This window comes from Eurypyga helias, unplaced genomic scaffold (assembly GCF_000690775.1).
Source record: "Eurypyga helias isolate BGI_N326 unplaced genomic scaffold, ASM69077v1 scaffold24408, whole genome shotgun sequence".
In the NCBI taxonomy this organism is placed as follows: Eukaryota; Metazoa; Chordata; class Aves; order Eurypygiformes; family Eurypygidae; genus Eurypyga; species Eurypyga helias.
Window position 1 is genome coordinate 1 of NW_010267923.1, and position 27,894 is coordinate 27,894.

The following is a 27,894-nucleotide window of genomic DNA, read 5'->3' on the forward strand; positions in this document are numbered from 1 at the left end:
CAGGGTTCGTAAAAGCGTTTGTGCCTACACTGCGGTGTCCCGCTGTTTTCAGACGAAGGCTGGGCTCATTTCTTGGTGTGTTTAAATCCCAGTTCTGAGCCGTGCTTCTCCCTTGATTCGCGTCCAGCGTACGTCAGCGTAACCCCCACAGCCGGCGGTTCTGCGCGTCCTGTCTTGCCTGATCTTTGGCCACAAATTATGAAATGTGCTCGCTGGCCTCGGGCAACGGAGGGTTTCCAGTTTTTCTTACTTCAAAGGTGCTGTAGGGATTGCGCAGACAGGCAAAAGTCACTCCTCGTGGAACGGAAAACGAAAAGACTCTGGTTCTAAAACTTCTGTTTAAACTTTTTCAAAGCTATTTCTACTTCCCCTCCTAGCCTTTGGCTTGCGTGCTGACAAGGAACAGGCTTACTAGAGCAGATCGCGTTGAGTAAAGCTTGAAATTCAAAGAAGTGGTGATGTTGACCTCATTCTCATATCGTTTGGGGTTTTTTTAGGAAATCAGTCACGATACGAAGAAATTCCGGTTTGGGCTTCCTTCAGCCGATCACGTATTAGGATTACCTGTAGGTAAGCACTGAAAATGCTTCATTACACGCAGTTCTGGTTTTGGGATTCATAACTGTACTCGTAGTTCTTGGGAATTTAATGCTCAGCAAAGCGAGGAGTTGAAAGCTGAGCCTGAGTGCTGCTCTGTCAGAGAGGAAGGTCAGATTTCCCAAGAGCTGTATTTCTGACCCTCTGTGCGTGCTTTGTTCTGCTCGTGCTCAGTTGCGTGGTGCGGTTTAGAGCAGGAGTGGTGAGACTGAACTGGGTCTGATGAAATACACCGCCAGGCAGGGTATAAGCTGAACGGTGTCTGTCAAAGCTTTTTCATATTTCTTACTGGCACTTGACTTCCATCTGGTGCCCTCGGTTTATTGTGAACTGCCCTCGTGCTTTTGACACATTTGTAGTTGAGACAGCACAGCTCTTCTGCCTGGGAAACTTGTAACTGTTCTGTGCAGAACAAAGGGGAAAATCCAGCTGGTTTATACAGCAGATGCTGCAATACTCAGCGCCTTTTCTGTGGGTGCCACTTACCTTTGATTTACATACATATGTACAACCCTGTCGTGCTTTCTGTAGCATGCAGTTCATTTCAGGCTAGGATTGGCACAGTCGTCTTTCCGCTACCCTGCAAAACTGATGGCATTGAACCTTGGACCTTGAATTAAGGGTAATCTGTGCAGGGGAAGGCCTCCCTTTCCAATCTGCAGATGTGGCAGATGTATCCCTGTTTGGGCTGTACTGTGTTTTGCAGTTTCCCTTGCTGTTTGGCAAGTGTCAGGGTCTTTCCCATCCCGTGCTGTGAGCACATCCTTCTTGCTTGCTGCCTGCCAAGGGCAGCAGTCTTTCTGCAAATTCTCCTCTGGCTTCTCTGGGAAAATGTAGTTCAGCTGTCCACACTAACTAGACAAATGATAAACTAAGTGAGGTGTGCCCTGCAGTGCTTGTGTTTATCCAGACTTTATTCTTAAGAATTTAGGAATAAAATCCTGAAACTGCATGGGCCAGACTACTGGGAGATTCCTGCCTTATGCTTTTTATCAGGAACATTTGCTAAGAATAGTGTTTTCTGCCAGCGCTGCCCCTGCTTTTTGTTTTTCCATGCAGCTCTCTAGGTTAGTGCTTCCTGGCTGAGGAGACTACCCTTGGCAAGGAGTTTCAGCTCTTTTAATCAGCAGCAAGAAACAGGTGCCTTGTAGAGTCGGCCTCTTGGCACTGGGCTGGGCAAAGAGCTCTCTGTGGACAGCAGTGTCCAATGCTGTGGAAGCCACAGGAGTTAGGGAGAAGGACAGTGGCACAGGGTTTTGTTCTTGATGTCTTGGTGCAGAATCTCTGGGAGATTGCTGCTACTGCAATGTACTTCGTTCTTTCTTTGTCTGTGTGAGCTGGTGCATCCTTGCTTTCCCTTCATTAATGAACATGAGGAGAGCAAAACCCAAAATACAGAGAGCACCTGAGAAGGAGTAACCAACTTTTTATATCACTATTTTACTGTAAATTTTCTGCTTTGCTAGTATCTTATCCTTGATTCTGTAACGTACTGGCACTCCTCAGTTACCCCATGCTCCAGAAATTCAATGCTTAAAAACTAGATGTTTTATATGGCATTTATAGGGTAAGGATTTTCTCTATCGCTGTTTGTGTTTAGCAGGTCACAATATCTACTTTTTTTTTTGTGTGTTGTCCTCCATAAGGTTTGAAACCAGGGATGGGAAAAATAAATAATCAGGTTGTAATTACTTTTCTCTAGGCCAACACATATACCTTTCCGCAAAGATCGATGGTAATCTGGTGATTTGAGCCTACACCCCAGTTTCCAGCGATGAGACAAAAGGTTATGTTGATTTAATTATAAAGGTAAATTTTGGTTTCCTTTAATATGGATGAAGTGGTAACCAGAAGGAAGGGGAGCACTTCACTTCAGTGCACATAGACTTTAGTTCGATCTCCTTTTGGATAGGATGACTGCGTGGCAAACAGTTCACTTCATGTTATCCTTAACAGTGAGTTCTCTCCTGGGGATCTGCTGTACGTCACAGAGAGGTGGCAGGGGTAGGGTCTCTGGCAGTACTGCACGAGCTTCCCCCTTGCCTTTTGTGTGGCAGTGCACGAACAGCAATCGCACTTCCGCAGGGTGCCGGTGCTGCTGCCGACACTGCTAGTAGCTGTCAGTAGAAAACAAGTCACTAAGAACTGCTTGTTTTGGTGATGCTACAGAGATTGTGAAGCATCAGAACTTGTTAATGTGTTTACTGATTAAGAAAATGGAATACAGAAACAAGGGAAACCCTTTAAGCTAGGGAATGCAGGATGACCTTGATGCCAAGACTTCTGGATTTTCTGATCCTTTTCTATGAGAGTTTGTCCTTAGGCAAAAACTGGGGCCTTTTTCGTGTGCTGTGTTCTTACAAGTCTGCAAGTTGTTATTAACTGCTCAATACTTATGATGTGCTTTGAACGGGGAAAAAGCTGTCATGAACCTGAGGTCTCTTGAAAAGTCTTAAAAAGAAAAGATACAGCGATGTTATTTTCAGAAGGAGCGATGTTTGATATCATATAAATTATTGTTTTTACAGGTCTACCACAAAAATGTGAATCCCAAGTTTCCAGAAGGTGGGAAGATGTCCCAGTACCTAGATGAGATGAAGATTGGAGATACTATTGATTTCAGAGGGCCAAACGGGCTCCTTGTCTATAAGGGGGCAGGTACTGTGACATGAAATTCTTCCTGGAGAGGGTGGTGAGGCACTGGGACAGGTTGCCCAGAGAAGCTGTGGATGCCCCATCCCTGGAAGTGTCCAAGGCCAGCCTGGATGAGGCTTGGAGCAACCTGGTCTAGTGGAAGGTGTCCCTGCCCATGGCAGGGGGGTTGGAACTGGATGGTCTTTAAGGCCCCTTCCAACCCAAACCATTCTGTGATTCTGTGAAGGTGGGAGAGCAGAGGGGAGGCACTTGTGTTGGTTATTTTCAGAGGCGTTCCACAAAACTTGACAACTTTGTAGAGAATCTTCTGTTACAAAGTGAAAAAGAGAAAATCCACCTTTCCTGGTCTTGACCAAGAGCCCATCAGAGTTAATACGATGGGAAAAAGTACTTTGTGTTTACTTTCTGTGAGGATTAGCTGGTTATTTTCTTGCTCCCGAGACCGTACGATTAAATCTGACAAATCGCTATTGCATTATGTTACTGAGAAGGCTGCACTGGACATAACACCTCAGCTATATGTACGGAGAGTGGTGTTCCAGACGCTTCTAAAACAAGGGAGGTTGTGGCCTAGCATGCCCCATGAGAACCTCAGCGTTGTTACTGAATAACCCGCTGACGGAGTGCCAGCTCCATTTCATGCTGAAACCAGGTCTGAGCTGACTGGGAGGACATGAGTTCAGAGAAGGGATCCTCTCTCAAGATGCAAGTGAAAGATTTTGTGCTGATCGTGACCGAGAGGGACTGTGTGCTTCACGCTTACTTCAGGGGGAAAAGTGCTCAGGGCTTCTCTGGATCACGACCTTTTATGACGCACCTGTCATACCCTCAGAGGAGACGAGTGATGCGTGCATTACAAACGTTCCTTCCTGCTCTGCTTTGGCCGCTGTAAAGAGCAGTAGCGGGGCAAGCTTGTCACGAGTCACACATCTCTTGAGATCACAGTATAGGTGCTTTTCCTACAGAATACTTCATATGGGCTTTTCATTTGGCCTGGTCCTTGGCGATTAATTCGATTACCAACTGGGTTTGTGGTGGTGTGAAGCAGTGGTGCACGCTGCTGTAGAGCAGAAATCACCAAGGTCGTCTCATCGCAGCGTACTGGCAGGCACTCAGCTAGCCGACTGAGTGTCACGGGCATCTCGTTAGCTGGGAGTGAATTCTGGTGATAAAGCACTTGGTAGCAGTGTGCAAGGCTCCAACATCCCCAATTCTCATTGGCAGGGGGTCTTGCTTGATGCTGCTTAAATTACAGCTCCATTGAAAGGGGACACACACAAATGGCGAGATCCATGGTGCAGGTGAGGGTGGTGGACGCCCTAAGCAACCCGTTTCTGCTTCGCAGGGGCTGTGGTTACCTTGAGCTACCGTGGTCACGGTTGCCGAGTTGTGTTCTAGGCAGCGATGTGGGAATCCTTGAGTTTATTATAGCAATGCTGGGTAGCAGGGAAGGAGCAAATCAGTTGTTCAGAGCTAGGGTTGGAGTTCACAGAGACAGAGGTTTGTGCTCTTTGTCTAAATGCTGAGTCCATTTAGCATTTCCAGATATGTCCCAAGTAATTGGTAGGTTATAGTACTTTATTCCCATGGATTTTGTATCCATGTTTGTTTGGGTGTTAATGCACCCATAGGTTTTGACTATTTCTTCTAGGTACCTTTCTTATCAAGCCTCATAAGAAGTCTGAAGCAGAGAAGAAGTTTGCAAAGCATCTTGGGATGATAGCTGGAGGAACAGGTAAAACTACTTATTGGATGGAACGCCTAGAGAATGATGACATCATTGTGGATGAATGTGAGGAGCATCAAACACTTCAATAGCAGGGCACTTACACCTGTATTTCTTTCCATGAGTGTTTTGCAACATGGAGGCTCTCTGGTGACTTGAGCTCAGTCCTGGAAGCTCACAGCTTCAGAGTTTTAATCTTGATTTACCGTGTGACCTCAGAGAAGTCACTTCATCTCTCTGAGCTTCAGGCTTATTAACAAAAAATATTTCAGGAGAGTGTCTTGGGGGTAAAATTACTGTGTGTGATAGAGAACGCTGAAGAGGAAAGCCCAGATACAAGTATTGTGGTTTAGTTTTTGTTCTGAAACAGTTTGTAATAACAGAACCCCCTGATGCCTGCATTTGGCATGGGTTAGAAATTGAGAGGTACGTAGCCCTGTACAAACCAAGCTCCCACTGAAGACTGGAGGAAGGCAGCATTCACGCTGAAAGGCAGCCTTATGTGGGTAGAATGAAATACCTGTTTTTTAACCACTTTGTTTTTTTCACAGGAATAACTCCTATGCTGCAGTTGATTCGTCGCATCACAAATGACCCTAAGGACTCCACAAAATGTTACCTTCTTTTTGCTAATCAGGTCAGTATACTGACTCGTCTGCTTGTCCTTCTTCAATGCCTACTCTTTTTTTTACTGGCCTCTGACATTCTAAACTATGGGACATGGGCCGCTGGAGAAGATACTGTTTTGCATATTTCATATTCTTCCAGTGTCTTTGGGTTTGTACTTTCACCCAACTATTTAGGATAAAATATTACCTGAGATGGCATATTTAAGTGATCGGTATAGGGAGGAGCAGGAAATGGTTATTATGGAATCATAGAGTTTCTTAGTTGGAAAAGACCTTTAAGACCATCCAGTCCAGCTGTTAACCCAGCACTGCCAAGTCCACCAATCGCTTGTGTCCCTAAGCACCTCATCCACACAAATACACCCAGGGATGGTGACTCAGCCACTTTCCTGGGCAGCCCTTTTCAGTGCTTGACAACCCCTTCAGTGGAGAAATTTTCCCTAATATCCAACCTAAACCTCCCATGGTGCACTTTGAAGCCATTTCCTCTCCTCCTGTCACTTGTCACTGGGGAGAAGAGACCAACCCCCACCTCTCTGCCCCCTCCTTTCGGGCAGTTGTAGAGAGCAATAAGGTCTCCCCTGAGCCTCCTCCAGGCTGAACCCCCCCAGCTCCCTCAGCTGCTCCTCACAGGACTTGTGCTCCAGCCCCTTCCCAGCTCCGTTCCCTTCTCTGGACACACTCCAGCCCCTCAGTGTCTGTCTTGTAGTGAAGAGCCCAGAACTGAACGCAGGATTCAAGGTGCAGCCTCACCAGTGCCCAATCCAGGGGGACAATCCCTGCCCTGGTCCTTCTTTTGAAGAATGCCTTGGAGATGGTGCCTCGTAGTTTCACTTGTACTCCCTAAATCCTGTATTAGGGATTAAACAGTGTGAACAGATCCTTATCTTTCTACTCATGTCTTCACTGATTTCAAAGAAACAGGGTTTTGCTCCGTTAATCTGTTTCTGCAGTTGACCTTTACCATGTCGGTTCAGGGCCGAATTTGCCAGGGTCAGAGACAAATCCAGCTAATTGTGATTAAGCCTGGATTGAAAAGTTGTTCCAATTGCCATCTTTAGGACAGTGTTTAGGTGGCTAGTAAATCTTGCACTTTGTTCTTCTGAACCTGAATTTATGTAATGTCTTCTCGTCTACGTGGGTTTGAACAAAAAGCCACGCCCAGCCCCTCAGAACCATAACACCCATTTTGAAAAGTGTTCTGAACCTGGTGGGCCTTAGAAAGTGTGAGCTAATAACGAACTGCTGCCGGGTCACGCGTCACTCAGTGGATCTCCTGATGTATTTCAGGATGTGCCAGTTTTTTGGACACAGCAGCAAAAGTTTCAGCCCTGCTTTGGGCAGTCTACCCAATCAGGTTGTGCATTCTGTTGGCATTAAATGGCTTAAACGCCTGCAAGTGCTTGTTGTCCACATGCTGCTTGTCACTACCAAAGGCAGCCCTTAGGTTTGAGCTCAGTGGCACGTTGAACCCTCTCTTTGCTTGTGGTGATGGTGGATTTTCAGCTACTTTGTGAGTACAACATGCAGTTTAAAAAGGTTTCAGACCATGCAGGGATTCAAATTTTAACAGTCTTTGCTTCAGATTGGAAGTACAGTTCTGGCTTTGTCACTGCAGACATGATTAAATCCCACCTCCCTTCCCCTGGCAGCGAGACGCTCGTTCTCATGTGTGGGCCACCACCTATGATTCAGTTGGCGTGTCAGCCCAGCCTGGACAAGCTGGGCTATCCCAAGAGCAGTACGTTTTCCTACTGACACCGATGGCGTCTGATGCCTTTTTGTAAGTACGTCCATACCGCGTGCGTTCCCGACGGGAACAACTGGTCTGTCACTCTGCAGTATTTCTTATTTTTTGTGTTGGTTTAAGTGCTTAATGTGCTTTCTGGGTTTGCAACTTAAGTGCCTTTGCGTGTTTTCGTACTAAGAATCTGAGAGATCATCTTGAATTGTGTGGAAGTAGCTTAGTCTAACCTCGTAGGTTCGTATGAAATGGTGATTCTGAGGAAAAAAACCTGTGTACCTGTCCTACCTCTCCAATTAAACCCACTTGTTTGTTAATATGGGATTGGAGAGGTAGGACAGGTAAACCCACTTGTTTGTTAATATGGGTATGGAATTTGGGAGAGGGTTGTGAAACTGGACCAGGATTGTTTGCCTGTGCTCTGTAGGCGATGCACTTCGTGCATCCTGGGACAAAGAACAGCCTGTTCCAGTCCCCGGTAAAGGGCTAAGAAAGAAATCACAGTATGCTATTGGAAAAGTGAACAGAAGGCGGGGAGTGTGCAAGTTGCTGCTTGCGGTAACAGGTGCTCTCGGTGGTGTGAAGTTTGTTCCGGAGCATTACGTAACTTCGTGCTGTCTTCTAACAGCCTTGGCTAAGCACTCGCTGCCAGCTACACAGGGAGGTTCTGGGCTGCATACACAGGCGTAACCCTCCAGTGATGCCACATCATTTGAATGTCACTCCTGAAGTGTAGTGCCTGCTCCTTTGACAGCTGCAGCACTTTCCTTTGCTTGTGAGAAAACACGGTGTCTTACTTTCTGTTGTAAGCTATGCCAGGTCGACCTTCAGCTCAGCTAAAGCCTCATCTTAGCATTTTTACCACCCAGCATTCAACTGTTAGTCTGAAGTACTGCATGTTCGTTTCCAGGAACTAGTTTATACTACGTTTGCGTTAGTCTGGCAAATTCCTGAGCCAGGAGACTTGTCTCTTCATATGCCAACCAGTACCTTTACTAATATTTTTATTCATCTGAGGCAAAACTCAAGAAATCTACTAATCAAAAATTGATACAGGGGCTTTGTACTTCGTCAGGTACATCTGTAGTGCTAACGCAAAGACAGGCACAGGGATTGAGTGTGATTCTGACCCTGATCAGAGATCAGCCACACGTATTTGTGTTAGAATCATTCCACAGGTGGCAAGAGATTGAGGAACATCCAGAATTTATTCATAACAGTCAAAAAATAAGCATTTATACCTGTTATGCTAATTAGGATGTCTTACTATATATATTTAAAAAATCAGTAATTTTTTAGATTGACTATTCACAGCCAAGCTGCACAACACCACGCTGAGTTATAAATACATCATCAAAAGAAAGCTGAAAATGTGCTGGGAACACCCCAGTGGTAGTAAGGCTGCCTCTGCTGAGCAGCTTACCCTGCTTCTAGTACTGTACTAAGTCTGCTGGCTAATTAACCTGACAGGATTTCAACTGCCCGTAGTACACGGTCTGGTCACTAGTGTTGCTTGCACTGCCAGATTAGAGATGTACTTAACTGGTACATGTTATACCTTTTATTAAAGGTATTTTTATTTTGCCGATGTGCAGACTGACTTCTCATTCCTTTGGCTTTCCATTACCGTTTCATTGCTCAGTGAGTGGAAAAAATTTGCCTTGGTTTTACCATTTTGGACAATAAAATCATGTGTTTGACTTTGAAAGTCTGACCATACAGTGCAGGGTCCTAGCATAGGCCCTGTAATTGCTGCTGTGAAGGAGACAGGCTGGTACCCTCAAACAGCTCCTCAATAAGTGGTGAGAGGCTGTATTTCCCTCTGTGAGCGTGCTACAGTCCTGCCTGGCTCAGCAGGACAGCAACAGCTCTATTCTGTCAGGTGTTCTAAAGAAACAAAACCTGGGTTTATGATGGCACTCCATAGTCACGTTTTACATGTCACAGTGACATTTGTCTCCTGGTGCTGAATGAAGTAGTCTGTGAAAATGTAGCTGGAATGAAAACAGAACTGAAAGGGAATAGCAGAGTTGCTTACAACATCACCAGTTCTCATGCAAACGCTACAGAAGTGTTTCTACTGCCCTCTCCACTCCTCAGGGCTGTGCAGCCGTATGTTTAATTAGGTGTACTGCAGGGAAAAAAGGGCTTATTGCCATTCCTGTCTTCCTGAGAGCCTGTACGGCTTCAGACCAGCCAGGTACGGGGCTCAGAAGGCTGACGGGCATCCTGTGGCTTGTACATGTGCCTCAGTACTGGTCAGTGTACAGACAGAGCCCAGCCCACAGCTCCAGTTAGAGCGCTGTCATTTGGAACTGAACAGTGGATCTGCTGGAAGTTGTGTTGCGCTTACCCTGCGGAGCACAGCCAGCACCGTTCGTAACGTTACACTCGCGGTAGGTAAGCGTTGGGACTCCTCCTCGACCATGACCACCTTAGTGCACATGTAAAAATCACTTCAGATGAAGCACCAGCTTCCGAGTCCCTCAGTTTTTCTGGTAGTCCCCAAGTTACATTTCCTCCTGCAGTTCAGCACTTTCTGAGTTAGGCAAGGCCTGTGAACATGCCATCTGGATTGTCATCCTCCTGCTGCAAGCAAGAACTGTTATGTTCCATTCTTCCCATACTACCCTGCACTTTGAGAAAAAGAGGGCAGGATGTGCTAATGAAAGGGATCAGAGACGGAAAGAGCCTTTGGCCAGACTGCAGTAGCAGCTAGTCAGCCGTACCGCGGCACTCAACAGCATCCACCTGGACAGATATTAACGATTCCTGCATTACAAATTAATTATAAAAATAAAAAACTACGAAAGATCTTTGATGTAACAGTACATAAACATACCACGTAAAGACAATTGAATGGAAGGGTAAAACGTGCTGCCAGTCTTGGCTTTCCAGACCCTGGGTGTGAGTATCGCTTCTCTCCCGACACCTATTCCACGTTATGTAATACGGAAAACATCGCGGGGAGAGTTACCTGCAGCGTGCTGCTACACTGACAACGTTAAATGCTACGTGGGGAGCCTCCGGGGCAGAATGAGGTAGAGCTGCTCTGCACCACAGCAGGAGCTTCTCCTGGCCACCCTCTGGACAGGCATGAGGTATTAGTGTTCTTGGTCATGTTGAAACATCATCTCCAGTCTTCAAAGGTAGGGGTTAAAAATCTGCTGTCATTCAGCATCTCATCTTGGCTTAGCATCGTCTGAAAAGACAAGATGTGAACGACTCAGCATGTTCAGATAGAGCCGTAGTTCAGTAAATCCAGCTGTAATGAGATCACGTTCACAGCAGAGGGGGTTAGAGCAAACAGTTGAAAGGCATGTCCTGAACACGGCTTTCTATAAACAGTTATTTGCTTGACAGTATGCTCAGAGATTGTGCCTATGGCATATGACTCAACTTTGGTCTCTAATTCTTCATCACACCTTTCAGTCAGCATTTTTTGTCTTTTAATTAGCTGCTATGGACTCAGGAATTAATGCAGTGATTTTTGTTTGTTTGTTTTCCATAGAGTTTTAGCTCCAGTAAACTTTCAGGTCTCTGTAAGCTCAAGCAGATTTTCAGTACCTCTTTTGCTAGACTTTACTGTACCAGAGGCATTCGGTGGTGGTTACTTGCAAAACCTTTGAGGAATTGTTTCCTTTTGAGGGGATGAATATCTGTCCTTGGCTCAGCGATAGCAGAGTTCATGAAAACGTAACACGGGCCTAGATGCAACTTAATTCCTGGTGTGATTTCAAACAAGGCTTTTTGGACTGAATGCACAACCAGGCTCCGAAGAGGTATTCAGCAGGAAACCCACTTACTCTCTAACTGCCCCCAGCAATGACCAAATTTTTACCAAATTCTAGCAGAATACATTTGTGACTATAAAGCAAGAGTGAAAATAGTACGTACCGTAAGGCGGTTTATGTCTTGAGAAAGAGCCCCTATTTGCATTACTGTTCCTTCTGAATGTTCCATCTGCAAAAGTATCCAGAACCGGTTCAAATCAGACCGTACGTGCAGCGTTCCTCACGCTACATGCATCTCTGGGAGGTGTCTGTGCCTGGACAAATGACGTTGTGGTACATTCACAAGCTCAGATTTCTGCACGTTAACAAAAACGCCTCCACGCTGTAAGGTGCGTGCAAATGCGTTTAACGAGAGAAGAGTGAATCCTGAGTGAGAAAGATGGATCCTGTGAAACTTCAGCTGTAATTTACACAAGAGGAGAAAAAGCTTAACTGATATTAGCAGTGCAGGGGAGTATTTTCCAGGCGGTGTATCACTTACTGTATTTCTGGTGGTCGTCTTCCACAGGCAAGCTGTAGGAGTCCTTCCTACACCGCCCTACCTGTTCTTACATCAAGGGTTACGGCTTCCAGGGCACTGAGCTGTCACACCTGACTGAAGGACTGTGCTCCCAGGGAAAAATCCAGTACTTTTGTAATGCTTGAACAAGGGCATAGCGTGAGCTGTCGGCTCACAGTTACTGTGTTCCCCTGCACCTAACTGTGCAAGGGGACAGCGAGGCAGAATAACAGTCCTGTCTTTGCTGGGTGTGCAGTGAAAAAGGCAACGGTTAGATAACGAACACATGTGAGGTGTTAGATGCAGGAGACCATGCAAATGAAAAACCTGCTCTCACAGTTAGTCTCTTCGATTTTGTGACCACTCTTATTAGGCTTAAAATGCATTATCTGGCTTAAGGTCACTGGAGATAGGACGGTTTACCTCTGGCTCGCTCTTGTGTGTTGCCAAAGTTCACACAAGCCTCCAGATGCTCCATTTTTCAGGGTTTACATCCCTTTACACAACAGCAAAGTCGAATGAAATTTGATGGGTTTTAGTCTTCATCATCTGTCTGCATGATGCCTAGACAGAGTTTCATTCACAAGTTCACTACTACATAACCAAAGTGACTTGTTGAAGTATTGGTTTATTAATGACCTTGTTCATTACTGATGCCCTGTTTTCACACATACTGTCTGAGCATAACCACTCCCCACTGTACATAATAAAAGAAAAATTCAGTTGGATTCGATTAATGCCTGTTAAAATATACAATCCAGTGGTACTTGATAGCTTTGTACAAATTAGTCCAAATAGGTTTATTACATTAAAAACCACCCATAAAGATAATGAAAAAAGGAATGTGCCATACTGAGATTATGAAAGCGAGAAGTACAAAAGTCTTGCACGTACTGCAACCTCCACCTAACTGTCAAAATACATCGATCCTTATAGTGTAAAGGTGTTATATTCCTGAAAAAGGGCTTGAAGATGGATGGGTTTATCATGATGTTGATTAAAAAAATTAACCTGACATTCTTAGTACAGAACTCTTTCCAGTGTCCACAGCCAATACTTTCTCAATGAGTTCATGCAGATGTAGCAAATACTTTGTTACACACTAAAGTTTGGTTATTTGCAAGCGTTGGATGCATGGAGAGGATGAGATGAGAATGGCATCAGTCTGTCTGTCCCACCTGATCCAGTTCCCTGTCAGTGAATGGAGTGAGTCCTTTGATTCCACCATAGTTTTTCTGAGTACCGTTCGTAGCAGCTGGGTTTGTATCCATAGGACAAATGTAGTCTGTGGATTCATCAAATTTCTTTTTTCTTAAGTTTCCAAAATGTGAAAATCCAAGTTTCTTTGGCTAAAATAAAAGACAACAAGGTTTAAATAAGAAAATTAAGGGTGTCCTTTAAAGATTCAAATTCCTCTCCTTTTGGCTTACTGCTATCCCTAGTCCTTAAGGAACATAGATTCTGGATTAAATAAATCCAGTTGTTTTCAAATTGGGAGGCACAGTTGATTTTAAATATGTTTAGATAGTGTTTCTTCTAAGAAAAAGAGAGAAGGGATTGGATGCTTGTTTCAGAAGCTGATTTAAATAGATACAAATTAAATACTTTGGTACCTAGAATTAAGGAAACCGTATCACTCCTCCTCCAACTGACCTCTCCCTGCCCATGTTTGTCCCTTATTTTTTTCAGTAAGACGGGGCAGAGGAGGTCTGAAATTCTGAACTCTGAGTGCAGTACCTACCCGCACTTTGGCAGTGGTGGTCAGAGCTGTGTATGCTGTTGACTCCGTTATTTCTCTTTTTTCTTGTTGTGTTGCTGGTCCGATTAACACGTTAAAATTGGTGCTTAGGTGGCGGCGCAGGAGGGTCTTCTGAGGTGGAATGTTCAGTAGCATGGCCAGTGTGTCACCGTTGAAGCGAGGTTCGAGAATCTGTTAAAAATGGCAAGATACTTATTTTTTTATGTGGTGAAACCCTTGCAGTAGTAAACCATTACAGTGCTTGTCAGATGGATTTCTCATTCTCACAGAGCTGTCCATCTACACCGGACCTTTTTCAACTCCCGTGGTATGCTACTCCCTGGGCTCTGAATGGGAAATACATGAAAGGAGGCACTGGGAAATGCAGAGCATGACCAGACAAACACCTAACTACACTGGGTTTCAAACCTTACATTTGTTTGGATTGAACAGATTTCTTTCCAGTATTTTCTGCTCTACTAAGAATTTAATCTTAGCACCATTTTTTCCATTTTATTTTTGCAGAAATGCTACAAGCCCTAGAATTGTGCTGACTCAGAACCCTGACTTTACTGAGCTGCAAAGAGTTCTGAATGTTTTGAATTAAAAAAAAGTCATTCCCAGTTCCAGGCAAGAGTGCTGCAAGTTTGGGACAGTTATTTACTGTGGCTCAGAATTCCATTAAAGCCACTCAAAGAAACAGTCAGTGGTGCCTTATCAATAAGTAACATTCCTATGGTACAGGTTTCAGGTTTTTCGTGTACTGCTGCAAACACTCATGCACAGCTCAGCTTTGCTTACAAAATGTTTTAGCAGCCCCTTTTTTGCTGGAGTTTTCCCCTGTAAAATCAAGAAGCATGGCTCGGATACAGAGGCTCTTTAGAAGGCCTGATCATGCTGTCATCTTGGAAATGCGTTTGTTTCCTCCTGCTTGACAAACACCAGATAAAAGATGGTTTACATTAGACCGTCACTTTTTAGTAGAAGTGTAGGAAAACGTTAAGTTCTTACGATCAGGCCACCGTGCACTCCGCTTCCTCGAAGGTTTGGTGCGTATTCTGCCAGATCGACCGACCTGAGCCATTCCATCACTCTGTGGTTGGACCACTGAACTACCTCAGAGGGCGAAACGTTATTCTGTAAAGTAACCAGAAACGGTGATGATAACATAGCCTGCACTGTCACTGCACGTTCACAAGAGGTGGCCTCAGTTCAGAGAAAAACATCACTCCTCTTCCTCAAAGAGCAGCATACTGTCGCTGATTCTAGGGTGGCGTTTCTGGTCGAGGCCTCTTTCAGACCTCCTCTGACGAGGTGGCAGGTGTAGGCTGGCACAGATGAAACCCTGTACCTTGCAACAGGTAGCACAACACTAGAGGCTACAGCTGCTGGCTGTACACAGGGGCCATTCCAAGAACAGTATTATTGTCAGTCTTCAATACAGAGAGAGTAAGCTGTACTCACCAGGTAAGGCCAAAACCTCAGTCTTTGAGAGTTAAAAATTAGGACAGGCAAGAAAAAAACTGTTCAAATTATATCTTGGAAGTTCAATTAAACTAAGTAAATAATTTCTAAAGGGAAGTGCATAACATTCAACTAGTAAGTGGTTCAAGTACTTGAGAGTGAGTATTTTTCTCATTGCTGAGGACGTGTTACATTCCATAGCTGGAGAGCAGCACAACTGCTTTAGCCCCAGTGCCCTAGTAGCAGCAATTGGGGCGTCACTGTGCAGGGCTAACTTTCTGGCCCGTTTGGCTGGAATCAGGTAATCAGTGCTTGTTAAAGTTAATTTACTTAAACAGTCCTTTACCTCCTCAACTGGTCTCCTGCGTAGGCAGTGGGGGTTAAAGCCGTTGACATGCAGCACATGGATGGCACATTTAATACTCAGATGGTGCAGCTGACTGGTGACTTTCAGAAAGAGGAGGTCGTTCTGTAAAGGAGAGAGGCTTCTAAGTGGCACAGAATACGTGGCAGAACAGGTACCTTCCCCAAGAAGGAAGATTTCAAGCTTGCTATGTAGTTTTATATAAGACACAGTAACTATGGTTTAGGTAGAAGTAAAGGTTTATATTTTAAAGACTTTTTTTAGGGTGAGTGTTTTGGGGTTTTTGTTACGTTTGGACTGTTTCTGGTCTGGCTAAGATCCTGTTGCGGGTAGGATTGCTGCAGCTAGTGACACCTCTAACGAAGGAACAGCAGGGCCCATGCTCCTGTAACACAGTCTCCTTAAGACAGTGTAGACAAGGCTGTGCTTTTGATAACAGCTAAACGAGGCATAGTTTTCACAGCACGGTTAACAAACCCAAATACTTAATTATCCAAACCTGGGCAGGGGAACTGCAAGAAAAGACAGTGGCTATGCACAGTTCGTGGTTTGCTGCTGACGCAGTTGGAGCTGTACCATTACAGGATTTGCTGCTTTAGTTTTCTGTGTTGTTGCTAACTTGGTGTGGAGAACAACACCCTCGAGAAGCTGCATGCAGAACACCTTTAATTGCAGTGTGCTACATCACATTGAAAGACAGGCCATGGCGAAATTAGCAGTAACTTATAGGATGTGTTATTTTAGGTACCTTAGGAGTAGTAATCATGCACTAGACAACATAAATGAGTTATTTGCAAGATGGAAATAGTGCTAGTAGTAACTAATTCTTTAACTACTCACATTCAAAGGAAAATCCTAAAATTCCTTGCTCACTCTGAAGTCAAATCTAGTTAAACTGAGGAAAAACGACTTCAGCTTACCACAGTTAAGTACTGCAACATTCTCCCATCAACTCTGGCTTCATGAAACTGGTCTTTGTACTGAGGTAAACCAATGTCATCAAGCCACCCTGCAGATACAAGAACAGTGGTGTACCCAAATCCAGATCAGTGAGAATGAAGCCGTCTGGGCCGGCTGAGGCATTCAGGTAGCTCGTTCTACCTGTTCACCTTTCCAAAGGACAACCCCTGATCAGAAGCCTGAAAGCAATTCCCAAACAGCATTGTCCGCAACACCCTGTGATATTTTACATCCAGCACGTGACTGAGCACATACCTTCCACAGCACTACGTAGCTCTTGCCAGACTGAGCTTTCCCACTCCTATTTACCTCCCTGCAGCTGGAATGCCAGACTTCCCCGTGGAAGGTCACACTGCACAGCAGTATATTTGGATGTCAAGAGCATCACACAAATTCTCATTTGACTTGGTTGAAACTCAGTGCTCTTAAAAAGATGTTTGGTAACTGCTTCAAACAACATGTATCAGGGAGTCTATCTGTAGGGGTGGGGGAAATTCCCAACAATTCCATGATAGTTCAAATGCTTACGTGTCACCCAGATATGATCGAGTTGTGCAGACTTCTCATCTTGTTTCGCATTTATTGATTTAATGGCCAGAACTAATTTCTTCCTGTGCAGGGGATGCTTTATTCCCATTTCCTGCAACAACAACCGTGAACAAATAGTTTGCCTTGCCTCCGGCTCTTTTCATCTCATCAGGCATCTACAGAAAGGCCTACAAGATATTTCAGGAAGGTAGAACTGCCAGTTGTTTAAAGGGGCCTGGCTGTACAGACTCAATGTGTATGGCTGCTTGAGAGAAACAGTTACAGATCACTTACCTTTTCCATGTCCTGAGGCGTCGCAATTAACAGTGTATGGCCTGAAGTCACCCACTGCCGTGCAAAAATGACGTACTGACCGAGACCGAAGTCCTCAAGCCAGTTACAAACTCTTTCAGTGCTCCACTGAGCAAACGGAGCGTTGTAGTCACTGAAAAGTACAGGAAACATTTGAAAATCTTCAAAGAATTATGGTTGTTATCAGAAGACTCCTCGTGTGGCAGTGCCTCTGGCAGCACTACAGCGTGTGTGTTAGCGCGCCTTGCTCGGGGCAGTAATAAAGCCAACAGCCACCTCGCAGTATGTGCTGCGGTACTGGTGTCCCCTTAATTTGGCTGCCCAGCTTCAACTTGTGAACAGCTGGGGGGTGTGAGGGGGTGAATAAGAATTTCCCATTTTCTGTTTGAAGAGAGGAAAAAAGGAATTGCTGAATTCTCATCACTTTGCAGATATTCCCACTGGAGATGATGCTCAGTTCTCTTGTTCTTTAACAAGCTGAAATTTCTGACGCTGCAACAGGCAGCTGGTGCTGCGACCTCCCAGTTGGAGGAGCGCAGACAGGGGAGTTTCTCTGGTAGAAAATGTATCCTGAGTAAGTCTTTCCTCTTGTGGAGTTCCACATGTGATGAAGTACGCTGGGAACAGCGTATTTCACTGGAGGAGGGTTGGCTGTTCAGCACGTTTAACACCACCGCATCAGCTGCTGTGCAAGGTAGAGGAGGAACCGTTACCTTTTCTGGCCTTTGGTTTCCTTTGATCTGGATAACCGGGGCCCAGCCGTCGCACGGAGACCACCTCTTCGAAACTCTGCCAAACCCAGGTCATCTGCAGGGAAGTTCCCTGACTGCGTTCTTCTTATCCTTTGAAGACAAGAGTGCCCAGACAGTGCCATTAGCTTGCGACAGAGAGCATTGTTTCACATGGAAACTATACTGAGGACTGGAAGCTGTATTAATCTTCCTGTAATCCACCAACATCTCATTCAAGGGGCAGCTGAAGAAGTTCGAGGCAAACACTGTCTAGACCTAACACTGGGGAAGGGCAGAAGCTCTGCAGAGCAGCCACCACCCTTCCCTGCAGTTACTAATCCACACTGGAGGCCAGACTTGTGAACGCCTGCTGTCCTGGGGCAGATACAGCAACACACTGAAACTCAGTCCCACCTCTTTTTGCTGCTTCTGTTTTCCCCTGATGCCTTCTGCAGTGACAACTTACTGTCATTTAATTTCTCAGAGCTAATGACACTGGTGGCATTATTGGCATTAAGAGGACAGTAGCGTGTCTTATTTCTTCCAACAGTGTGGTGCTGTGAACGCTGCCATCCATTTTTCTACACCCGTACAGTCCCAGAGCTGCTTTCTCTCCTTGTCTGGAATTTTACTTTATTCATGCTGTAGATAGTGTAGTTTTGCCAAGAATTGGATTCAGCCTCAGCCAAAGTGCTTTGACAGGGAAGTAAAAATAAAAAAGACCTTACTTTCCCCAGATTTTCTTGATCCCTTTTGGACTCTTTCTGTTTTCTGTAGACAGTGGAGATTGTGGACCTGAATCCGTTCCCGAAGAAAGAGGTGAAAGGTCATCTGAGACTACTGTACCATCCACATTCTCCATCTCTCCTGGATTAAGAACAACAATATAGTCACATTTTATAGTAATTATGAACAAAGTTGTTACCTGGGAGACCCATGTCTTTCCATGCAGAATGTAATAAAGATATCAAATTGTTCTTGGATTAAAAAACCATGCTCAGGAGGTGAAAAAAAGAGTAGCTGTACATTTGATACAAAAAAGAGAATAATAAAACATCTGGGAAAATAGCATTGTTATTTCAGTTGTTTGTATTTAAATGCATTATTTTAATTAATTTAAGCTCTTCATACTGAAGTAGACTCTTCAGACTCTTGCCTTGCCTATTCTTACTACCCTAACTCCTCCATCAGAATCAGTGAGAATTTTTCTGCTGACTGTAGTGAAAACAGAATGAAACCAGGAATAAATATCTTACAAAGAAATCCCAACCCAGTGCCATCCAGCAAAAGCTGTTACTTCATGTCAGTACTGCACTTAAGGAATTCTATCTGGACATCCCACTTGGCATTACTACTTCACAAAGAGAAAGGGAGGGAAAAAGGAAAGGTAAAAATTAGCAGCAAAACTCATGTGAAATTGCATCTCGTTGGGGTACAGTACCTAGCACTGGTGCACTGACACTCCTGATGCGATCTTCAGCCATCCCAAGAAGCAGAAAGCCAGATGAAGAAGCAAAGAAGATATAAAACACCAGCAAAATAAAGTTACAGAAGAGCAAAGTAAGCTAAGCATTAAAAGCAGAAACAAAAAGAAAAGAAGCAGTTCTGCTGTACAGGATTCGGTACTGGTCATCTTAAATAGACAGGGATGATCATTTATCTGTGGTTGTTTGGGGTTTTTTAACTATTCTTTGACAATTTTAACACATTAAGTATATACTACAGAGCTCCATAAAGCCTACAGAGCATGTGAAATGAAGCAATGTCTATGATTACACCAAACTCCTCTGAAATACAGAATTGGAGGTGTAATAAGTTTAGTGCTCATGCAAGAAACACACCAACCTGAATAGAAAAATATCTGTTAATTAGTGTATTTAAGGAGACATTGCTTGTCTCTAGAAAAAGAACATTTTCCTTTACAAGATCACCCATCCTTGGATAATCCTGCAGGTGAAGACATAACAGCATGGCTCAGGCATTGCCTACAGTGTTGCAATCACAGAAAAACTTGTCAAAAAAAACCCCTAAACCACCCCCAACCTATTGAAACCTTGAAACTACAGTACCCTACCAGCTTTTAGTACCACAAAGCTTTAAAACCAAAAAAACCCTCCAAAACTTTTAAAGCACAGGAGCACTTCAGATTCACAAAATCAAACGCTTAAGCCTGAGCTCCCCACCTCTCCAGTCCTTGGCAAACACCCGATTCTGTGCCTCCCTGTTAATAGCCAGTAAATCTATGCCTAAGCTGTCACTGAAAATAAATTAATACAGGCTTCCACATGTGGCTGTGCAATAAAAACACACTTGCATTTTTAAAATCCACTGGTATTTTTCTGCACCTAGCAAGTTATTTCTTCACTTGCGGGTGTCCACAAGCTACAGCAACCAGTAGTGCTGAGGCTGGGATTTTTGCCTGAAGTGCACGTTAGTGCTAGTTACGCTCTAACGTGTCGTGCGCTAAAACGCGGTGGGATGGCAAGGGAGGGGTTGGTCTGTTTAATATCCCAATCTAGCGTCTGTTTTTTCAATATACTAATGAGGTACTTGGTTCTGCATTATTGTTTGCTGCTTGTTTTATAGAGACAAACCAGCAAGCTCAGGGGAGCACTGGGAGCCTGTCTGGAAAAGATACTCCTTATTCATATTGCCAAGATGCATGCATCTCTAGAAGCTGCGAGTTTTTGGGTTACAGATTTGCTGACTTTCAGAATGCTCTCCCCACAGTCTTCAAAGAAACGTCTCTTCATTACGCATGCTGTCAGTGATGTCAGCAAGTCACTGCCGTCAAGCACCACAAAAAGGAACGCTCGAACTGACAACCACCCTGTACTCTCCCGTGAGCTAACGTGCATCAGTTTTGGTACATTTAAAAACAGAAGCAGAACTTTCCCCACTGCATCATGTGGATGCCCCAGGCGTTGTTCTAGCACAGGTTATACACCTCGGCAGGGCCTCCTCCCGCACGCAGCTTGCTGGCTTCCCTTCTACATACCCCTCGCGGGGAGGCGCGGGTACATACTTAGGACCAGGACGCTGCTGTCCTCACTGTCGTTCCCGACGCTCCCATCTGGCGAGTTGTGTGTTCCCTGCTCTCCATTCTGTAAGGGTCGAGGCAGCTTTCCTGGCAAGGTTTGATACTTGCTGCCCTTCACAAGTGGCTTATTCTGTTTTGAAGAGGGGAACATAAATAAGTAATCACAGCACGGTCAGCATTTGCAATCCAGTACACAACGTTTTTAGCATTGAGAAAAAGCATTATGAAGATCATGGTTCAGACCACCACCACTCCCTCATGTTCCTCCTGGCAGATAATTCAGTTTAAATCCAGAAGTCAGCTGACACAGTTTCTACCTAAGGCACAGCCTTCTCTTCCCTCATACGCCCCTGCCACTTCAGCCAGACTGTACGTTACATTAAAACATACGTTGAATATTACCTGGTGGCATCATGAAAATTTTTTTAGCTGTCTCCCTTTCCTCTAGGACCCTGGCACTATATAACAATTTGGTCCTTCCAAGGTCAACTTTGATAGTGCCAGAAATGCATGTAGTTACTTCTCAGCCCATTCTTTGCTCTGTCAATCCCCCCTCCCTGCCCCCCGTATTACACCAGACTGTCTGTTTTTGCTTCACAATTGTATCTCACTGGAATTTACGCTAAAAGTATCTGTGTAACACGAATTTGGTCAAACGGATTTACCCACCACCATTAACAACAGTAAAAGAATCAACAACAGAGGCTACAGGAATGTCACTTTTATAAAAATTCCGATCTCTGTACAGGTAACGTGAGGGCCCCAGCAGCAGAGCTCACCAAAGGTGCTCCTCAAAGGGCCTTTGCACCTTGTACCAGGGTAGATTAACCTTGCACATAAAGTTTCGAGCCTAACCAGGAACTTTTTCAGCCAAAGTATGTGTTTCACAGGGTTGCTTGTCTGCAGTTTTGGAAGCAGCCCACTGAGACTTTCTCAATACCGAATCCAAATGAAAAGATGAGGGAGCTGCCACTCTGGACAAAGACCTACTCCCACAGCTCTCAAAACTAGAGGGACACAGAGGCTTTTCCGAAAAGCACTGACCCTGCAACTCCGACTAACATTAGTGGGAGTGGCTATGTTCAGTGTGGGTTTGGAATAAGCTCATCTGGAAGATGTTTCTGTATCAGAAAGGAGGTTACGTAGGAAAACTCTGTACAGAAAATACCCAAACCGTATTTAGTAGCAGGAGCATGTATTATGCTGCTTATGTAGTAACCCCACTTTCACCAAGTACTTTAAGGCCTAGAGGGATCTTTGTGATACTGTAACTGCAGTCTAGATCTCTCAATTCCTCACATCCTGCTCCTGTTTTGGCAACTGCAGGATTCATCCTAACTTGTATCAAAAATTATATGAGTAGAGAAACTGCTTATTACATTAGCACTGTATTTTCTGAACGTCAGCTTCTAACCCCACATAAAAGCTTTTAGATAAAAGAAAGATTTCCCTCTCCAATCCTTCCCCTGTTCTCAGAGTTTGTCAGTACTTGAACTACACAAACATTTTAAAGAGAAAACAAATATAAAATGAAAACACAGCCGCACCATCAGAGCACATCACAACAGTAAATGTTAAGATACCTCTTGTTCTACAACAGGCTGTACTGGTTTTCCGTCTACATACTACGGAGTTGCAGGGAGGGAAATTTCAAAGTTTTGTGGAAAAAAGCAACAGACAAATATTAGTATTAACACACATACACAGAACATCAATTGTAGACGTAGTGATATAGTGATGCTACTTAAATACATTGACAATATATTACAAGGTCTGTTACCTCTTCATTTTAATAAAATACTTAATACTAAATGTGTTTGTTCAAACCACTGTCCAAAATTCAGGCTCTGTTTAGGTTCTGCTGTGATCAAAGGAATTTTTCTATTTTCAGGCTTCTGGGTGGTCTCTTTAGACTTAACATTTAGCTGGGAACACAACAGTTGTTTAACAGTTAAAAATATGAAAATGACTGACATAAAATAGCAAATACACAATACCGTATGTATCCAGCTGAAACCATAGAGCTGTGATAGAAATGAAGTGATAAAAACACCAGCATGGCTAGCTCAGAGACACCAGTGTTCTTTAATATTATCATTTCTGGACATAATTGGAATTGGAGGTTTGTGCAAAGTAGAATAGCTCCAGTGAACAGTGCCGGCAGCACCAGTTCTCCTGAACCTAATGGAAGAAGCAGTCTTGTCATGCCAGGTCAGCAAAACAAGTTTGCTTGGCCTTGGTTTTGGTTGTAACTAATTCCCGTTTAGCCACTCGCTCATACACACAGGGAGGTCTCATTTACTCCCCTAAGAAACCTCATGCCTAAATTAGGGCAAACAGTTTAAATGCCTTGCTGAAGACGGGGCTGGCTTGCTACATTCTCTCATATCCTTGGTAGTTTCCTGTTCCTCCGTGGGCTCTGATTTAACAGATAGAGCAGATTTACATGCTAAATGTGTAGGTACAGCCTTCTCACTTCATGTCACAGAGGCAAATTAAGTTTTTGAATTTAAGACAGAATAATTTAGAAGTTATGAAAACAGACCTTCATAAATTCCACATGGAATGAAATGTTAGTTCTGAACTGATCTGTCACGTGTATGACCACAATCAAATAAGTGCAACACAAATTTCAGTTTCTTCACTGTCATCTTCAGAGATTTAAGAAAAAAATAAGAAAATTTGAAGAACTGGAACAATGACATTACTGGTATCAGTTTTAAATGGCATTACTGGGTGTGGATAATCTAGTATTGAGCCAAATTTCAGTATAGAAAGTGTCAGTAACAGTCTCACAAAGCATAATCACAAGTGCAGAAAAATTTCAGTGTAGAAAATGAAAAAAGAAGCCTCTGGACCATAATGTAATGAGACTTTGTGAACTGGAAAGTCTTTATTCTGGAATGGAATTAAAGCTGTTAATTTCATGCCGGTGCTCCTGCTGTTCCAAGGAAGGCAGCATCACTACCACCTTCAGGAATGATCAGAAATCTGAGCTGGGGAGCAACATTCATTTACATGCAAACACTCAAAAAGGAATCCTATGTGGAAATACCCAGTCCCAGTATTTAATCACTTTCAGGATTTGCTCCCTTAACGTTTTGAGCAATTTGGAAGTCAAAATGATTTTGACTCTGACCAAAACTATACTGCAGGTCAACAAAAGTACTCCTCGTTATTTGTTGTATTTCTCTTAAATATTTTTCTTCTCTTTCAGCTGAAAAGCTGGATTTGAGGATGCGTACATATAGGTGTGTCACCCAGTTTGTTTATTCTAATCTTGACAATGGAGTAAAAAATGAAGCTGAATTGTTTTATCATTAGGACTTTTTTCCCCCACACACGGTGTTAGGGGTGGCTAGGCTTACTATGTGCGAAATTCACACCTGACCTTTATCTTGTAGTCATGACGTCAAACACCAGAAATCGTGATTACAAATAAACCAACCTTTTCCAGGGATTCACTCTGCAAGTCTTCTAAACTACTTGACTTTTTTTTCTGTGGAACCCTTAAAATAACGACAGGCAAAAAAGCAACAGTTCATACAACATGGAGTGTTTGCACATGCCACAACCGTATCGTTTGACAGCTGTATATATCCCATACTGTCTCCACATAACAGATAGTGCAGAATTAGGAGACTCATTTCTTTCGTTATATTTTTAGCTTTTGTTATATTTTTATATTTATAAAAAATTTTTTTATATTTCTTTGTATTTTTATATTAACTCATAGTATTGGGCACTGCTGTAGGTGAAGCCAGGAACAGCAACAGCTCATCCTTTGATCAGCACTGAAAGGCAACAAGGCGCAACGTGCAGTTTTAAACCTTATGCATGTAGACAACTTTCTAGAAGCTCTTGGCAAGCAAAAGTAGACAGTAATAACCCTGAACAGTGTGCAGCATTAGGGGCTCTTTAAAAGATTTTAAAAATAGAAAACAAATAGAATTATTAAAAAAAAAAATCTGGCTATATGTTTTACCTTTCAATTAGAGTTACCCATTCTTACCTATTTATGCTTTTCAAAGAGTCTTCTTGTGGAGAGGTTAAATTAGCTGAAGATACTGGAATGCTTCCACTTTAAATCAGAATAAAATAAATATACTGGTTTAAGTACATATACCTTATATACTAAGGTGCTAATGTAATTCAAACCTTGCACAAATACGTATTGAAAACTCGTGTGGCAAACGCTGCTTTCACAGCTCCCCAAAAGTTCTTGCAAAGCCAAGAACAGGCAAGCTGAGATGCCAACAGTTGCAGGGATTAAATAGTACAGACTTAGGGCAACCCACACGAAAAACATGAAACAAAGGGCTCGCCTGATTTCCGCAGCTTTGTGTGGCACTGGAGGGAGCAGAGCTGGTGACAGTTCTCCTGAAGAGGCCTATGTAAAATAGAAGAGTTAAGCCTGTAACTCTAGTGCCTGATTTGGAATCTACTGTGCCCATACCAAAAGGCACAACAATCCAGCCACAAACACCGTCCCGCCTCGCCCCCACCTCCCTCCGTCTACATTATATTACCTACTATATAGATACCAACACGAACAAATCATACACAGCACAAGTTGCTTCTAAAACATCTTTACTAAGTACCTCTGTTTTAAGTAATTCTCCTTGAGGATTATTCAAAAGATTCCACTTCCTTAGAGTTGTCTCAAGTTCCTCTTCACTGCCACCAGAGATGGAAGAGCCTGGGAGCATTAAAGATCAGAAGTAGAAAGGGAGAGAGAAACAGGCCAAGAAAATGACATTTAGGACCATATCAGACAGTCTGACACTGCTGTCTGTAAACTCCCCTCCAGTCTTCATCTGATGCAGGTCGTCTACCAGCCCCTCTGCTCCCCACTTTGGGCTCTCATTTACAAGGAAGCTGACTTCTATTAGGGCAGCAAACATGGCATGTCTGGCCACATGCTGGGCTCTGTGGGGAGTAGCTGAGCAGCTTACGGGGGCAGCTTCCCAACCACCAATTCCTAGCTGATGTGCTGAGGCAAGGTCAAGTTGGTACCATTTTCTTACTCACAGTGTATCTACCGCTTTATAGGTAGGCACATGTTTGACATCAGCTGTGTCACAATGCAGTGCCCCATGCTGGGTTCAAGGATGAACATGGTAAACATGTGCCAAGTTTTTACAGGTATCACAGATCTAAACAAATACTGAAACACTCCAAAGCCATTATTTAGTAGGATTTTTATTCCTAAATAGTCAAAACTGCAATACCAAATCAGGGTCTGGACATTTAGTGCTCAGCAAACATCAGGAGTGTTTTGGAAAAGAATTCTTTTCTGGAGATCTCCTATGCATAGGGATGCAACCAGGAGGTGGAAGAGCTGCTATGCCATGATGGAGAAGTTTAGACTGACCTTTAAGCATATTAAAGATTCCTAATGTATGAGGTGGAGGTGCAGCAGCTGAAGGCAGTTACGCAAATCTTGGGTTAAGCCTTGGCACTATTACAGGTTATCACAGAATCACAGAATGGTTTGGGTTGGAAGGGACCTTAACGATCCATCCAATTCCAACCCCCCTGCCATGGGCAGGGACACCTTCCACTAGACTAGGTTGCTCCAAGCCTCATCCAGCCTGGCCTTGGACACTTCCAGGGATGGGGCATCCACAGCTGCTCTGGGCAACCTCTGCCAGTGCTTCAACACCCTCTCTGGGAAGAATTTCTTCCTGATATCCAATCTAAACCTCCCCACTTTCAATTTAAACCCGTTACCCCTTGTCCTGTCACTACAAGCCCTTGTAAAAAGTCCCCCCCAGCTTCCTTGTAGCCCCTTCAGGCACTGGATGTGCTATAAGGTTGTTACCTTGCTGTTCAGCTATGAAGACTGCCAACAACCCTGACACTGACCATTGGCCCCTCAGGATATGGCTCCAGGTACACAGCCCCTCAGCACACACTACTAAACCCAAAAGAGCTGCCTCTAGTTGAGTTCAGGATAGCTCCCTTACATTTCACTCAACTGGCAGTGGTTGTTTCAAGCAGTCACCCTGCTTTAATCCAAAACAGATCTTTTAGTTATGTATACAGAAATAAGAAATTCTTCAATATATTGTGTTTCTGTCAAGAAATTATTTGAAATAGTTATCAGAAGATTTCAACCCATTGATTGTACCAAAAGTTTTTAAGCAAGGATTACACTTCAAAGCAAACCTTTAAAATCCAACTCTAGAAATAAAATACATAAATAATCAGCGAGATATTTCTTGGCAACCTCAACGTGAGACCCCCACAAGCACACCTAGGATAAGGCTGGGATAAGATTGTAGCCATCACAGTGCACACCTCCGTGTGAACAATCCAGTATACACTCCAGTTCCCTCACGGCTTTTGGGGTTTGTTTTATTATGCTGAGCATCGCTGTACCCTCGTCTATACTAGCCTTCATTACCACCCCCATGCTCCCTGAAGCAGCAACCCCACAGTCCAGAGCATCACGGCTTCCTACTTGCCGGCGCACACAGGTGTCCTCCAAAACCACATCCAGCGGGGGAATGGTGCACTCAAATACACACAACCGGGGTGTGGCTGAGGAGAGAACTGCAGGGGTTACCGCCGAGAGCGCCTACTCTCAGGGTAGCGGTGGTGCAGCTGTCTTGGGAGCTAATGTCTCCAAAAACATGACGTAAAACACGATGTTACACACTGTGTCGTTAATGCTGGCTGGCTGGCAGCTCATCACTCCTGCCATCCCTCAGCTGAACTGTGGGCTGGGAAATCTAAATACAGGATGTCTTCAGTTAATTACTGTTCATCACCCACTAGGGTCTCCTGATACCATTTTACACTGCAGAAACCAGTTACTCGTGATATAACGGTCACAGGAAATACCATCCAAACTTAATACCTATCCGTATACTTTATTCATCTCCTACAGATGAATTAATTTAAATCACACAATGTCATTTTAATTTTGACTAATAGGTTCTTGAGTGGGTTATATTACAATTTAATAAGAATACTGTAAACTTATGCTTTTAGCTAATTTGAATGAACTTTCCCAATTGCTCATGTATTGAAATATTCTGGCTGCATGAGTGTCTAAACTACAGGCAGTAACAGACACCCCATCAAGACATGTATCTCTATATCTGA

The 27,894-nt window shown here is 43.9% G+C and overlaps 2 protein-coding genes across 2 annotated transcripts in view; one reads left to right on the forward strand and one right to left on the reverse strand.

Annotated features, from left to right (window-relative positions):
* Nucleotides 1-497: 497 nt before the first annotated feature.
* LOC104514051 (NADH-cytochrome b5 reductase 2-like) lies at nucleotides 498-7,365 on the forward strand (the record flags this gene model as incomplete). The annotated part of the gene is given in 6 exon segments (XM_010157594.1): nucleotides 498-570; nucleotides 2,300-2,406; nucleotides 3,126-3,255; nucleotides 4,904-4,987; nucleotides 5,530-5,615; nucleotides 7,114-7,365. Coding segments are annotated over 6 exon segments (732 nt in total), but the record flags the coding sequence as incomplete, so codon positions are not given.
* Nucleotides 7,366-10,481: 3,116 nt separating this feature from the next.
* PPFIBP2 (PTPRF interacting protein, binding protein 2 (liprin beta 2)) overlaps nucleotides 10,482-27,894 on the reverse strand; it is an 81,412-nt gene continuing 63,999 nt past the window's right edge. Inside the window, exons 11-27 of the mRNA XM_010157595.1 lie at nucleotides 25,383-25,480; nucleotides 25,107-25,171; nucleotides 24,794-24,862; nucleotides 24,230-24,290; nucleotides 20,767-20,911; nucleotides 19,183-19,215; nucleotides 18,470-18,608; nucleotides 17,724-17,852; nucleotides 16,993-17,143; nucleotides 16,699-16,810; nucleotides 16,131-16,219; nucleotides 15,193-15,315; nucleotides 14,394-14,519; nucleotides 13,386-13,574; nucleotides 12,823-12,993; nucleotides 11,249-11,314; nucleotides 10,482-10,553 (exon numbers count right to left, since the gene is read on the reverse strand). Coding sequence (XP_010155897.1) covers nucleotides 10,482-10,553; nucleotides 11,249-11,314; nucleotides 12,823-12,993; nucleotides 13,386-13,574; nucleotides 14,394-14,519; nucleotides 15,193-15,315; nucleotides 16,131-16,219; nucleotides 16,699-16,810; nucleotides 16,993-17,143; nucleotides 17,724-17,852; nucleotides 18,470-18,608; nucleotides 19,183-19,215; nucleotides 20,767-20,911; nucleotides 24,230-24,290; nucleotides 24,794-24,862; nucleotides 25,107-25,171; nucleotides 25,383-25,480 — 1,838 coding nt within the window. The remainder of the gene's footprint in view (nucleotides 10,554-11,248; nucleotides 11,315-12,822; nucleotides 12,994-13,385; nucleotides 13,575-14,393; nucleotides 14,520-15,192; nucleotides 15,316-16,130; nucleotides 16,220-16,698; nucleotides 16,811-16,992; nucleotides 17,144-17,723; nucleotides 17,853-18,469; nucleotides 18,609-19,182; nucleotides 19,216-20,766; nucleotides 20,912-24,229; nucleotides 24,291-24,793; nucleotides 24,863-25,106; nucleotides 25,172-25,382; nucleotides 25,481-27,894) is intronic.